General features: G+C 42.7%; 1 protein-coding gene across 1 annotated transcript in view; it reads right to left on the reverse strand.

The window, feature by feature from the left end:
- Positions 1-987: 987 nt before the first annotated feature.
- Positions 988-15,607, reverse strand: part of fam13a (family with sequence similarity 13 member A) — an 80,487-nt gene continuing 65,867 nt past the window's right edge. Inside the window, exons 15-25 of the mRNA XM_072678520.1 lie at positions 12,555-12,620; positions 11,279-11,495; positions 10,600-10,741; positions 10,292-10,373; positions 9,092-9,297; positions 8,273-8,356; positions 7,398-7,493; positions 5,545-5,631; positions 4,833-5,020; positions 3,190-3,291; positions 988-3,082 (exon numbers count right to left, since the gene is read on the reverse strand). Of these exons, the coding sequence (XP_072534621.1) occupies positions 2,959-3,082; positions 3,190-3,291; positions 4,833-5,020; positions 5,545-5,631; positions 7,398-7,493; positions 8,273-8,356; positions 9,092-9,297; positions 10,292-10,373; positions 10,600-10,741; positions 11,279-11,495; positions 12,555-12,620 (1,394 nt within the window). The 3' untranslated portion in view covers positions 988-2,958. The remainder of the gene's footprint in view (positions 3,083-3,189; positions 3,292-4,832; positions 5,021-5,544; positions 5,632-7,397; positions 7,494-8,272; positions 8,357-9,091; positions 9,298-10,291; positions 10,374-10,599; positions 10,742-11,278; positions 11,496-12,554; positions 12,621-15,607) is intronic.

Raw genomic sequence — 15,607 nt, forward strand, 5'->3', positions numbered from 1 at the left:
ATAGTTCAGTAGTAGTTTTTGGGGTCTCTGTTCAGTAGGTGGTTGGGAGTTACAGTTCAGTATGTCAAAAATCAAATCAAATTTTATTGTGTTGGGGTCTCTGTTCAGTAGGGGTTGGGATCACATTTTAAAGGGAAGTTCACTTTTTGATTCTTCAAAAATATTTGACTACTTTAACCCTAAACCTGACCCTGACCTTAAATTTAACCCTAACCTCAACCCAAAACCTAAACCTAGCCGTACATTTCAGACCATAACATCTTACCTCATCGTAATCCAGAGGCTCACATTGGCCACATTGGCTAAAAATGGCTTCATGAAAAATATGAATCTGTATACTGTAACTAATATTTTTTCACAAAAGCTTTCCAGACAAGGAATTTTCAGACAAAAATATTTAAAATTAAAATATATTAAGAGTTAAAATAGCAAATCAGTGAAAAGCTGAGATTTTAAGCTTTAATGTGGTATCTTGGCTGCCTATGTTGGAGCTATAATGCTTCACATATACAGATCAATATTCAAGGATTGATTTGTGGTGCGCCGGCGGGCTGAGGCTTTTTTAAGAGGTTAAATGGGTAAGAAATCAGTCATTCAGAGTGGTCTAAAGAGGAAACGCTGCTTCTCAGACTTATTAAAAGTGGTGGTGAATGGACCCAGACGTCTGAAGAGTCTCTGAAGAGCCTCTAAAAATGACAGAATAGGAAGTTACTATATGATGTGGTTGTGAATCTGCTGCCTAAAACACATTTGTAGAGCGGGTTGGGTAATCTGCTGTCCTGACTGGTAAATATCAGAGCGTTAAAGTAGCAAAAGCCTCACCAGGCAGTGGAGACGAACCAGAAGGTAAGTTTCATGCTGGACGTTTGTTTCTAAAATAAATAAATAAATAAATAAATAAATAAATAAATAAATAAATGGGGGTGGAGTTACCCTCTAAACCAAGCTCCAGAAGAAGTGCAGTCAAGACAGTCCACAGCAGCCGGATCAGTAAAAATAGGTTTCGCTTTATGTCATATTTACAAAATACAAATACAATCATGTACTAAAATGTACACACCCATATTCATTATAAACCATCAGTGCTCGCGTTCAATAAAACGAAGGTCACACTGCAAGTATCCATTTTGGAGTAAAATAGGAGAGGCTAATGCACTCACTTCACTCCTAAAAATGAAGGTGCTACACAAGGTGCTTTGGGCTCCATAAAGAACCATGTTTGTAATAGAGATGGGTGAGTGTGAAGAACCTCTGGTTGGTGCTTCTCCGGCTTTCCCACACCTCAGGTTCTTCACACTCGCCCATCTCTAGACCAAACACGGTTCTTCTATGGCACTGCTTCACAACCCTGGTCCTGAAGGCCCGCTGCCGAGCCAGTTAGTGCTTCTCTTGCTTCCCCACTCCCACTTTAGCTCAATGATGGGCTGGTAATCAGCTGATTAGTTGGATCAGGGGGGCCTCCAGAACCAGGGCTGAGAAACGCAGTGCTATGGCACCGCTCAGAGAACCCTTTGTAGCACCGTTATTATTAAGAGTGTCGTTGTGAATATAGATCTGGATCTATATCAACTGAGAACCAACGGGGAATTCAACAGACAGCCCCAGTCTCTTCATATAACTATCGCTCTGCAATAAGAAACGGCAGCCAGTTTGCTGGGGTGCGATTGGCCCGCGTCACTGTCACACAGTGACTTTACAACAACAACAACAACCAGTTAGAGACCGTGCAGCTTATTTTACATGACAAATAAAACATTTAAAAAAAGCATCACTCATGCAGATGTTACCTTCAGCTGGTATCTTGGATTAAGATATTTTGTCTGGAAGAAAATGGCCTGCCCACAGTACATTTACACACACACACACACACACACACACTGATTCTAGCTCAGCAAAAACAACCTGCTTTGGCTACTCTGTCTGTTTACAATCGGTTCAGCAAATTATTATTCAACAGCGGGAATATGATCTAGGAAATGAAAAACTTGGAAAGAAAAAAAGATATCTACAGCAAAGCTCTCTCTACACCTATTAATATTTCAAACAGGTTGTGCGTGAAATATGGCACCGGTCATGATGAAATGATGAAAAAGCTTGTCCTTTGCATGCAGCCTGCAGCCTGCAGCTGTCACCATATAGAGGAGTACTGTACAGAGCCTTCCTTCCACAGTCGTTGAAGATCTCCTCTCCTTTGATTAAAGATCCAAAGTCCTCGCAGTGATAAATAGCAGTAAATCAACCTCAAATGGCATAAAAACACAAAAATTAAGACTTTTGAATTCCCAGTTCTGTAACTAAACACTTCCAGCCCTCTCTGATTTAAGCAAAGTCTCTTCAGTTCTTCGCAACACAACAAGAAACCAGAAGGAAAAGGATCTACTAAATAAATACAGATCACTGTAGGATACACTGGTGAGAAAGGTGTGGGATTAGTAGTAGTAGTGGTGTTCTCTGGGCGCTGCTTGGTTGTCTTGGTAGTTAAGTCCACTTGTCTGAGCAGTTGAGGTGAGGTCTGGCAGTGAGTTCAGAGTTCGGCTTCAGCTGGAGAACTGAGAACTGGGCCTCCTGACTGGGCCGTGGACTGGGAGGCTGTCCGGAGTCCAGCAGAAGAGGATGGAGCTTGTATCGCTCTCTGAGTGAGGGAAGGTGAGTGTGAAGGGCATTACACAAATCCAGCAGGCGGTTTGGGTTTGGGAGGAGGGAAGGGGTTGGTGGGTGGTTAAAGCAGCCATGTCTTGGCATCTTCTTCAGCCGAATGTGCCTGCAAGCCACAGATGGCCCGCGAGGGATTAAAAAAAAAAAAATCTACGCTAAATCTGTGATTTTTGTCCAATCTGACAGGCGGGATTTTGTACAAGCTCATTTGCTTTCGTTAACACTGTCTGGTTGTCCTTGTGCGGCTCGTGTGGAAGCCTGCTCCCAGTTCTAGTCCAGCCAATCTTCCCTGCCGGCTGTCCGTTAGATGAATTTAGAAGAGTCTCTTTTGCTGATGAGGACTTCCAGCAGTCTGAGCTTGGCTTTGATGTGCTTGTACTCGTTGTATTCCACAGCCAAGGGCGAGCGATCCTCCTTCTGCACGTTCCTGAAGGAGCAGCACAGAAGAACAGTGTTGACTTTAGACAAGCTTAAAAAAAACAACCTGCATCAGCATCCCTCTCAGGTTTCCACAGCTGATGAGTTTCCCCTTACCTGCCGTTCTGCCTGAAGAACTGGTCCTCGAATTCGCGCAGGTTCTTGCGGATCCTTTTCTTCTCCTCGCGAGCTTCCTGGAGCTGCTCCACCAGTTCCTGTCTGTGAAAGAATAAGGAGGATGCTGTTAAGCTCTCTGAACACAGCTTAGCGCAACAGCAAACAGTGATTTAGCTTGAGTGCCCGAGTCTCACTTTCTCCCCAGTAAAGACTGCCATTAAAAGATCTTCTCTGCCATTAAAGGATCTCTTTTCCTCTTCTGGATCACCTTCACACAGCGAGGCCACGTTTCAGTGTGCAACTTACAACCACATGCTCTTTATTCTTCACTCGCTTATTTTTATTTTAAAGCATTTTTAACACATGCAAGTCCTCTATACTAAGCTTTGTGGTTATATTATGTTAAAAGGCCCATATAAAAGAAATCCGTTTTTAATAAGGGTGTGATGTCCTATGTAAAACACTCCCCAATCAAAAAGTGTTTATATATAAAATCTCAAGTGTCAAAGAAAAGCAACCCATTTACCATGATCTAGTATTTGTCTTTTCAACCTACCGCAGTATAGTCTCATCCACAGGCACTGATAAGGAGGTTGGAAAATGTGGTCTTAGGTCCATGTAGTCAGGGTAATGTTAATATTGAGCTGCCTCAATATAGCTAATATATTTTGCTAGGTATAAACCTGGGTAGGTATTGTATGTGTTAACTATTATTGTTCATCATAATGAAACAACAGCCCTTAACCCCCTAAACCCTAAACTTATTTTTACATTTAAGACTTTTTTTTATTTTAAGACATTAACTACCATGAATGAATCAGAATACAGCATGAATTCATCAATTCTATATCAACTACTATAGATTATGCAGTATCCACTATGAATTATTCAGTCACTAGTAGAGATTATTTACTATCCCGTGTGAATTACTGTCACTACTAATTATTCAGTATCCATTATGAATTATTAAATAACTATTTAAGATAGTTTAGTATCCACTATGACTTACTGAGTCACTACTATGAATTATTCAGTATCCACTATGAATTATTCAGTCACTACTATAGATTAGTCAGAAACCACTATGAATTATTCAGTCACTACTAAGCATAATTCAGTAACTACTTCAAATTATTCAGCATCCACTATGCATTAATCAATACCTACGATAGATTAATCAGTAACTACTATGGATTATTCAGTATCCCTTCTCATTTATTTAGTATCCACAATAAGCTCATCAGTAACTACTATGAATTATTCTGTATCCACTATGAATTATTTATGAGTGCATGAGTGTGTTAAATATAAATGAAAATACGCTGAAATTAAACTAAAGGATGTTTTAAACTACTTTTAGTAGAGTTTGGCTGGACAGCTAAAAATAAAATTAGCTCCACAAATGACCATCTAGACCACCTACAATAGAAGCTAATGCTAACACTCAAACCAGTCAGTCAAGCCACATCAAGCTAGGGGTGGGCAATAGGGCGATTATTTTATCATTATTGTGATCTGAGCATATCATGGACATCATCAGTACTTAAAGAACACTGACCAACTGTGTGTTGACAAGAGAGCATAATTAGCCTTGTTTAGTTGGACTTGCACATGAGCTTCGCAGCGCTGTAGTTGAGACTTACATGGTGGCAGCGTGCAGGTTGGACAGCCTCATGTCTGTGCTGTTCTTTGAGGGCGACAGCTCATCCACGGGTGAGATAAAACCATCCACCTCATCATCCAGGTGGTCCAGAAAGCCCAGCATGCTCAGCTCTGGACGCTCCGTAAACTGCATCCTGTTGTCGTCTTCATCTGAGCCATCTTCTTCCTCCTGTAAACACAGAGCGGATATGCCTGCTTAGTTAGTTTAGGACCAGTGCTTGTTAAGCTGAGGATCTTCAGGTAGACTCCACCTCCATGCAGGATTCACAGGATCAAGGCTTTATTGATTTAATCAGAGCTTTGGTTAGAGACTCTGGCCTACAACTGAGCATTTGCCACCGTAGTGATTCGCTGGTATGATCAGAAGTGAGCACTATACCCATTTGCACATGCCCAGAATATCATAGCACTACTACAGGTTGCATCTTCTAAACAAACAAAAAAAAAACATAAAAAATAAATAAATAAATAAAAATACAAGAACATGCACCTGCATGAGTTTGATCAGAGCTTCACAATCAGTGAATGAGTGAAATCACACAACACTCCAAGCTCAGCTACTGATTCGGAATACTATCCAACAGGAAACGCCCAAAAATCAACAGGCTGCGATTGGGACTGGTTAATCGGAGGGGTGGGTGGGGGAGAGGCAGGGCAGTCAGGTTTCTGATTGGTTGAGTAGCAGCTCTTCACCTTGTTGTGGTCGAAGAAGAGAGCAGGAACCCCCTCGATAATGGGCTGCAGCTGAGGGCCTCTGCGCTTGCTGGAGGGAGAGCCCTGCTGAGGGTTCATAGGGAAATTACCACTCACAACACTGACCTCAGGACGGCTTTATCCAGCTAATTACCTCAGTGGAGACCATTAAACTGGTCCTGGATCAGGTGTTCTGACACAGGGCAGTATAGGACAACAGTAAATGTCACTTTATCAAGTTCTGACATTTCTGAATGATAAAAGATCCATTTCCTCTGAACTTCTGAACCACAAGCACCACCATGATGTCCTTCCAAAGTACTGTATGTTGCAGAATGCTGCAGTGCTCCAATTCCCATAATCGGGATTCAGGGTATTATATAACGAACATGCATCTATAATACAGATTACAGGTTATATAATCAGGAGGTTTACAGATATGCATTCTCAGGGAGGAACTGAGGAACACTTGCACATCTGTGTAAGCAACATAAATGCATTCATCAGAAGGGGTGTCCACAAACATATGGTTTATATAGTTTATATAGTTTATGCGGCTCTAATCCTCAAGAGATAAGATTCTCAGCACCATCAGGATTACAAATGTTTAGGAATGAGTGTGTGCACACATGTTGATGGACGTTGCTGCAAATGTTCAGATAAGGTCCCTGATGTGCCACTCCTGAGCTTTAAGAGTAACGAAGATCTACTGAGCCGTTAAAGCTGGGCTTAGCACAGCTAACACTACCAACACACCAGCAGAGCAGCCAGAGCTAACACTTCCTAATGCTAACCCTCCTACTGCTACAGCTACTGATATTTCCTGCCATCAGTCCAACAGCCAATGCTGGCTCTAGATAGGTAGATAGATAAATAGACTGATGAGGAGGGAATTTAGAGCCACACTGCTAACACTTGGACACACTGGGAATGCTGGTAGCTTTACTGTTAAGCGTGTCATGACTCTGGTATTTTGCTGAACACTGACGCCAACACTCTGGTCAGTGGGCTAGTTAAGCCATTCTCAGGATTTGGTGCCTTTTACATCCCTACGACGTTATGATATGATTTTATTAATTTATATAAATAAATAAATAGATTTAAAGCTTGTGTTTCCTTGCAAATATCAGCATTTTGCACATTTTAAGTAGATTATTAAAAATGTACACAAAAAATATATATATTGCACTTCTTAGTTTCTTTCCAGTAGTTTCTTTCTTAAAATGTATTTCTTTCATAAACTGTTTATCTCAAAATTTGTTTAATCTTTCTAAATATTGCAGCATTTCCTGTTGCCTCTCAATCCTGTACAACCCCGTAACACTTGGTTCCATCTGTCTGACATCATTTTGAGGAAGTGACATCATCAAAGTTTCTTTGTTCAAACAGAGGTCAGATTACCTTACCTGTTCTCGATATATTATAAGACATTTGTACTGTCAGATCAAGCTTGTCAGGCTTGATGTTTTGACCCTGGTCCTCCCTAAAATCGTAGTCAACAAAGTATTTGGCACAGGGCCAAGTACAGAAATATCTGATGTGAACACAGGAAGCTTTGGCAGCATAGAAAGGCATTAGCCATTTTAGCCCTAAACCTTCAGCCTCATCACATTCAACCCCCTAACATTTCTGAATGTGACGGGGTTGATCGGTTGTCAATTTTTTCTTCTTCACAGAGGGCACCTATTCCTGAGAATGACTCGTTTCTGCCAATGCCAACTCCCAAAGGTCCACTAGACCGGCACGAGTGCTAGCTAAGGCTTCCACGCAGGCTGCATGATAACAATAAGAGAAATGGATGGACAGAGCAGTCCGCAGAAAAGCGAGGAGGTAGAGGAGGAGTGTGGACTTACAATGACAGGGATGGTGGACGCTCTGCAGAGGATTTGCTTGACCAGACGATATCTATCATAGAGTGGCTTCATGATCTGCCTCTCTGTCTTGGTGACCTTGAAAAGGGAAAAGAGCAGCAGGAAGGGAAGGTGAATAAAAAGGGGAGAGGGAGAAAAACCCCAGTTAAAATGCTGCTGGACAGAGCTCCTGGTGCACTCACTCACTCTCTTTCTCTCTCTCTCTCTCTCTCTCTCTCTCTCTCTCTCTCTCTCTCTCTTACAGGCTGTCAGATGGACACTGCAGCATAGCTTGCAGGTGACCTACATTTTCTCCCATCAAATCTAGTGGGGATTTTTTTCCCCTGGATGTGAATCAGTGGCTGTGAAATCTTGGGCCACCTCGTAAACACAGAAGAATGATGGAGGCTAAAAGTGAGAGCAGCTGTATCTCATTCTGGTAAACAGTGAAAGATATTACAACAGTCCAATTAAGCTGGGTTTAATAATATATGGCTTTGGTTGAGAGAAAGTTCTCCGCTTGGCTTCCACATGAGCCAAAATGCCTTAAAGCTTTCTCATGTCCTGAATGGCCTTCAACACAAAACACAAAGCTAGAGAACTGAAGAGTATAGAGCTTCTGAAGCTCATCCATGGCACTGTAATGGGGGCAGACAGTCAAACAGACTGCGCACATCTCCGTATTCGGCAAGCGACTCCTACACACAGCCTGCTTTCAAACATTACTCACTCTCCGCTTGCAATCTGGGGCATGCTGACGAGACTTCAATGCACTTGTTGGGAAATTTGGGGCAATTGCTGGTCAGAAATACAGGTCTGAGTAGAGATATTGGCAATTCTGCCACACCCTTACCCTTAAGTTACACAAACATACTCACCGGTCTCCCGTGGATGCTCTCGTAATACAGCAGAGCTTTCTGCAGGGCTACTTTCTCTGAAGCAATCTGTTCTCGGGTCATATCCTGAAATACGGAGGCATTTTGGTTACCAAACAGAATTATTGATCATAATCTGAAACACACCACTAAGCTTAGTGGTTTGTGAAATGGTCTCTATGATTAAAACAGCAGCTTGGTGGAAGCTGTGGGAAGCTATAGATGCTAAACTCACTTCATGTGAATTTGCATTTGGGTTCTTTGGGTTCTTTCTTCATTTAGAAGCTTAAGGATCTGTTTCTGTGGGTCTGTGTGTCTTCAGGGGATAGCTAGGACATTGCAAAGTGTACTAAACTAATAAGCTTGATCGTGAACTGGAAATGGAAAACAGCTATATCTGAAATAGCTGTACTGTTTAACTCCTCAGCAGCCGTATGCTCTAGGTTAATGCACTTTTATGCCATCCATTGTTCCTGAACTTTATTATAGATTCAAATATTTCATTTAGGTCATTTATTTTAATAAATGTCATTAGACTATAATTACATAGCAATTTGACAGAAGTAAACCATTATTTTTCAATGTAGCACAGTTAACATCCTCGTGTGGTTAGTGTGGTGCAACAGATAACACCACTACCTGCCACTGAGCTACCTCACCATGTGGGAGACTGGGGTTCGATTCCCGGTCTGGGTGACTATGCTGCGCTACACCAATAACAGTCCTTGGGCAAGACTCCTAACACTACACTGGCCCTCCTCTGTAATACCAGTAACCTTGTAAGTCGCTCTGGACAAGAGCCATAAATGTAATGTAACTTGCCTTGATGTCCTCAGGCCGGCCCACCTCAGCGCGTTTCTCCTGTAGTTTGCTCATTACTGACTCCAGCGTGCTTTCCACAGGGGGCTTGGGTGCCTTGGCCTCGGGGGCTTTCTTCTCCAGCTGCGAGCCAAAACTCTTAGGCAGTGTGTTGCTGCGCTGCCTAGGCAGAGGGCTCAGGTCCTCCTCTGACTTCATAAGTTTGTGCTCTGTGAGACGAGTGGAGAGGAGGCAAGACGAAGGTCAAGACAAAATATCCCATAGCTACAGCAATGGACTCAATAATTGTACCTAAGATGAATCAGCTACCTATATGGACAAAAGTATTGGGACACACCTCTTAATCACTGAATTCAGGTGTCTGATTCAGTCCCATTGCTACATGTCTATACAATCAAGCCCCTAGCCATGCAGTCTGCCTTTCCACACATTAGTGAGAGAATGGGAGGTTCTGAAGAGCTCACTGAACTCCAGCGTGGTTCTGGATGTAATAGGAGCCATCTTGTTGTTATTGTTGCAGCAATAACAACAAGAAGTCAGCTGGTAAAATTTCCTCCCTCCTAGATCTTCCTTAATCAGCTGTGAGTGGTATTATTATTGAACAGTGGAAGAGTTTAGGAGGAACAGCTCACAGAGAGCAGCTCAGCCACCGAGTGTCAGACCACGTAAGTTACAGAGTGGGGTCACAAAGTTCGGAGCTCAGAGCATAGTGCCAAAAGTGGTCAAAAGCGGAGCTCTGCTGACTAATACCTGCTGCAACCTGCTGTTGGAGCTGCAAAGGGGGACCAACTCCATATGAATGCCTACAGATTTAGAACCGGATGTCAGAAAAGCTCCTGTAGGGATAATATGTAGTATTATGTCCCAATACTTTTGTCCATATAGTGTATGTAGGAATTGACGTCTAAATGTTTTAACGGTTTAAGTGTGTTGTTTTTATAAAGTTGTTTTTCTTGAAAAATACCAAAAAAACATAAACCTTGACAAAGTGATTTTTTGAGTTTATGGCTGTGAAGAATCTGACATGGAGCTAATGACGTCTGAGACTCTGAAAGGCGTTTGTTTTAGCGTGGGCGCTTCTGTTTTTTTCTAGCTTGTAAAACAAAAACGTCATGAGTGTTGGATTAGCATGACTTACAAGACTCTAATCACGCTAATCACTTTTTTCCTTCTTTCTCGGTGCTTTAGGCGTTTCAGGCATACCTTTCAGGTCTTTGCGCAGCTTGGCCAGTTCATTCATCCACCTCAGGACCTCAGGGTTGGCAGCTTTGTCACTGTGTGAGGGCTGGAGAGGAAAAACACAGCGCCCATTATTGTTGTCTCAGAGAGCAGGAAATAAACTCACCAGGGGCCATTTTGCAAGGGCATTTATGGCATCCATTTTGATTTCCCCCCAAGATTAGCGCACATATCTTTCTAAATATCTGATCTCATACTGTTTTAGGCAACATTTTTTTTATAGAATTCTTTTATGCATTTGTAACATTTACAGTTTATAGTGTCCTACTCACCCTGTATTTGCGTTCGTCCTCAAACTTCTCCTCGAACTTGCGGATCTTCCTCTTAAGGTTGTGGATCTTTTTCGAGAGCTGGGCGGAGGTGAGCTCCTCACGTTCATCGTCACAGGAACCCAGTGAAGAGCTCCGCCGCCGGCTGAGCCAAAAATAATACAATTAAACCATTACGACAATTGAACCCTTGCAACCACATGACCTCAACAGCATCAACACAAAAAGCATCTGAGCCATATTCTAAGAGCCCTTTTAATGAAATAGCTTAAAAAATTACACCAGAGCATTTGAGCTGGATCAGGTTTGTAGTTATAAATCACAATGGTGCAGATAGGAGGAGTCAGATCTTTATTTAGCATTTCTACTGCCATTTTCAACTGGCAGGCTAGGTTTAGGCTGTGCAAGAACAGAGGCCTTGAAACGAGCAATAAAATACTAATATATAATACGTGGGTTTAATAATCAACAATGCATTAACCCTCTACCCAGCCTCTGGTTTTACTCTCATTACTCTCAGCCCAACTAACTCTAAGTCTTGAGCTTAATAAGTGAATACTAAGCCTGCAGTTTAAGAGTGTAATAATACAATAAGAGCATTTGCTGTACACCCCAAAAGTTCATTCACAGAGCCAGTTTTGGGGCAGCCATGGACATTAGAGCCATGCTGCTACCATCTCACCTGATGAAAGAATGTGCATTAGGTGGTGAAGGAGGCACCTCTGTGTCCTCCAGGTACTGCTGAGAGTTGCCATAGGCATAGAAGCGTGGGGAGAGCATCGGATCTGAATCTTCCTCCAGCAGCTGCCGGATCAGTCTGCCCCCGGCGTGGGGCGAGAGACGAGCCTCCTCGCGATCCATGCTCTCCCTCTGCCATGACGAGTAGGCTGGCACTGGTTCTGTTAACAGTAACAATAGACATACATACACACCGTCACGGACCTGCATAGCTGACATGCATGTACGCAAAGCAAGACAGTTATTGGTCCATTTACTGGTTGCCATGACTGTGCCCCAGAAAGGGCCAGTACCTAGTAGTATGTATGAAAGAAAAGGGGTTCCAAGCAACATATGCCGTCTAAAGGGGGTCAAAGGGGGGAATATTGATTATGGCGTTCTCCAAGCTGACATCGCAGACACAAAACACACACAGCCTCATGCTCAGATATATGACCTTTGGAACCTGGCACACATTCATGGTCAAACAAGTACCGGGGGCTATTTGTTCTTGAAAATGTCTGGACATTCACACAGCAACCAAATAAAAAACATTTTTTGCAATGTTTGCTCCATTCAATTATAGCCCTAAAAAAGCTCCACACTTAAAACCAGAGCTGCTACAAAGGGTTTCTTGAGAGATGCCATAGAAAAACCATGTCTTGTACAAGAGCTATGAGTGTGAAGCCTTTAAATATGGACGTAAAAATGCTTCTTCTCTTGCACAGCTCAAAAAACCCGCTGTAGCACCTTAGCAGTAGATCAGCTGCCAAGAGACAACCTGCTGCTTTGCCAAGACTGCAGTAAAAGGATGCAAGGTCATTTCAAAGCATGCACACATAAACAAACACATTCGGGCTGAGGAGCACATTTCACGATACAAAGATAAGTGAGACTTAGATCTTTCCTGCAGGTGCCCCCCCTTTTACGTCTTTGCTTTTACGTGACTACTGACAGTTGACAGTGGTTGGAGCATTAACATTTGGGATGAAGCTTTTAATCACTGCTCTTTGTTCTGAGCTCATTGTTGTGTGGCAGATTAATAACTCCCAGCATATGTTAGAAGATGGCCTTTCCCTAAAAAACAGCTCTATGCCATTGTTACCCATAATGAAGCCTACATCATTCTGTCTGGGCTTTGGTGGCTGCCCTGTTAGATGCAGGGAGTTTGTTGGGTTGCCATGCAGCACGGAAAGGCCACAGCAGAGGGATGGGGCTTAACTAATGGGGAGCACACTTACCATCATAGTAACTCTGCTGGAAAACGCTTTTGAAATCAAGGAAAGGGGCACTAAAGAAGGGTGAATCTAGTGGAGGCAGAAAGACAGAGAGTGGAAATAAATGAAATGGAAGAGGAAAAAAAGCAGAGAGAAATCAAGAATGACTTGAAAAACAGTGCTGAGTTTTTTAACCTTCTGGCTTGAAAGGAATGGGCAGTGCAGAGGCTGCTATTTTGAATCGGCACTGCAGAGAGAAATACGTGTGACTGCTTGTATATCATGGCACTGTCAGACTGGGTCACACTGTAAACAGTGCTTTGGCGCTGACCACTCTGGGACAAAGGTTTAGCCCCCCTCCCTCCCTCTTTCTCCACCCCACTTGTCCACTTCAGCAGGCTCACATCTCATCTGCTGTCTGCACAGCGTCTCTCCAGGGGTCCTCTGCCTTTAGAATGAAAGAAAAGCCCCAGTGTGTTCCCATTTCCCCCCTAATGTCGGACTTCAAAGCTAATGAGTGAGAATAAGGCCTGTGGTATTTACCGTCTTTTGATCACGGACCTATTGTCCTACTTCTGAACAGAACAAACTCCTCTCTGCTAGAGTTTCACTGTTTACAAGATGTTGCAGATCAACCCTTTTAGAAGTCTGGGGCTGCAGTTTTTAATCGAAATTAGCTGAATAATAAAAGGACACTGAAAAAGGGAGATCACGTTTTACAATTTAGGGTAAAAGTGTAATGGAAATTTGCATATTTCATATTTTCTGCAAAACAAGACTTCTCAAATTTCTCAAATTCAAAAATTTATTAAATATCTCTGATATGGATTAAAAAAGTTCACAGTCTGCACTTTCTCCTGAGTTTCCAAGCTTGTGTCATCATTCATATTAAAATATCTTATCGCCATGGTCTCAATTTTTGACATAATGTGAATCTGACTGTGGGTTTTTATATAATTTTAATGATGAAATGACCAACAGAAATGCTCCAAAATGACTGACGGAATAAAATCTTTTTCCATTGCGTTTCATTTAAAATGCCATGTTTTTTCACCCCTCTCCTATAAAGTTGGAGTTTTGGAGATGCAAGGTTTTTGTCCCAACAGCGAGAAAATGCTTTTGTTATCACTGATGAAAACTGCAACTTCTAAGAGTTGACACAAATGCAGAGTCACTGACATTCAGCCTGAATAACTCAATCACAGGGGCCCAAAACATCCACAAACACCACCTCCAACCATCACTAGGCAGAAATATCTCACACCAAACATTCACGCAAGTCTCTGCACACCGCTTCCAGTGAAGTCTCACGGTGTGCCCTCATTCTCCACATTCTCTGTAAACCCTGCTCTCGAAAAACCATCTGTATACTACAGCAATCTTTGGTTTGGTGAAAGCTCATAAAACAGATATAGCAAGCAGCTACGACTGCCAGCCCTTGAGCCAGGCATTATCAGCTCCATTAAGTTAAAGGGTAAATGTGACTCAACTTGGCAACCCTCCCAGTCGAGTCGGCTCTGGAAGGCAATGAAGGAGGGGTTGGAGGACGACAGCCTCTGCTCTGCCTCGGCAAGGCTGGCTGAAGAAGGGTTGAGATGGTCGAATATTCACAAAGCTTTGGCTAGCTTCACATCACCAAGGTCACGGCCTAGAGGGTGTGTGTATAAATGTGTGTGTGTGTGTGTGTTTGCGTGTTTCTGCGTGCCTTTAACTGGCTGTCTGGTAGGAAAGGAGCTTGAATCGAGGAAGGAAGCTGAGTGTGTTTCTTCACGTACACATGTCCAGAAGGCATTGTAGCCCCATAGCAACAGCCTGCACTACAGAGTTCGAGTTGCACATATTTCGCCTGTCTGTTTCCACGGTGATAATAAAACCAGGAAGCTGCTGCTCGCTGCTGTTGCTGCTGACACCTCTAAACAAACTTCAGGCCCAGTGAAAACACAAGCAGCTTAAGGGTTTACAGTACACTCACAGGGAGGGACGGGGAGGAAAATCGTACACATCCTTGCTGTCATGTGAAAACCTTGTATCTCCAAAACGGAAAATTTAGATGAGAACGGAAATACCTTTTTAACTTCCATTGGAAGTCAATGTAAAAAGAGTGTATTCAAAGTCATTTTGGAGCATTTCTATTGGTCCATTTATCATGAAAGAACAGCCGCCAGATGCAAATTAAGCGAAAGCGGTCAAAAAAAAAGGAAATACGTTTATTTTGCGTTACAGCAACTGTATTCCTCTCTTATTGACCAAATATCTGATATAACACATAGATGAAGCTCTGCAATCATCATTTAGGTTGTCTGTGGAAAAAGGACCATCCTTAATTTCTTTCTATGCACTGTATTACATTCTAGAAATCAAATCAAATAGATAAAATATTCCTGTTAGGAAATGAGACGCATGCCAAAGGACCACAAAGTGTGCATTCATATACACTAACTGCCCTGAGAGGGATGAAAACAAGCAGGCAACTGGACCGACCTCACATGATACTAGTGCAATCTCATTAAAATGCCCACGGGGTCTCTAATGCAGGCTCCTTCCCCCTAGATCACAAACATCAAATATAGCCTTCAGCTATCAGCACTGCAAACACATGCTGCTCACAATATATAGACACTGACCAACAATGCAACAAGCTTTTAGCAGGCCCTGCACAGCAACAAGCTGCTGCAGCTGCAATGCATGCATAAGCATTGGACTAAGAGGACAGTATTGTACAGTACTGTAGTACAGTATTGTGCAGCACTGTACTGTAATATTTCACAGTATTCACCAGGAAACAAAAACAAAAGCCTCTAAATCTTTGCTTAAAGCAACTTAATAGGATCTGGTTCTGGTTGTCGCCAACGTGAGATCACAACAAAAGTGGGAGCAGCAGGCTTGCAGCTGCCACCCATGTGCTGAGGGAGGGGAGAAAAAAGGGAAGAGAGGGAGGCTAGACTCTCTACTGCACTGCTGCATGTAGAGTGCACTGTTTTGGTGTAGTAGGCATTATTTACTGACATACAGCATGAACCTAAGGGCACTATGCAGAGCAGGGAGTCAACTGTAGCCCCATATTGTGCATAAGGCTT

This window comes from Salminus brasiliensis, chromosome 4, assembly GCF_030463535.1.
Source record: "Salminus brasiliensis chromosome 4, fSalBra1.hap2, whole genome shotgun sequence".
Taxonomy (NCBI): Eukaryota; Metazoa; Chordata; class Actinopteri; order Characiformes; family Bryconidae; genus Salminus; species Salminus brasiliensis.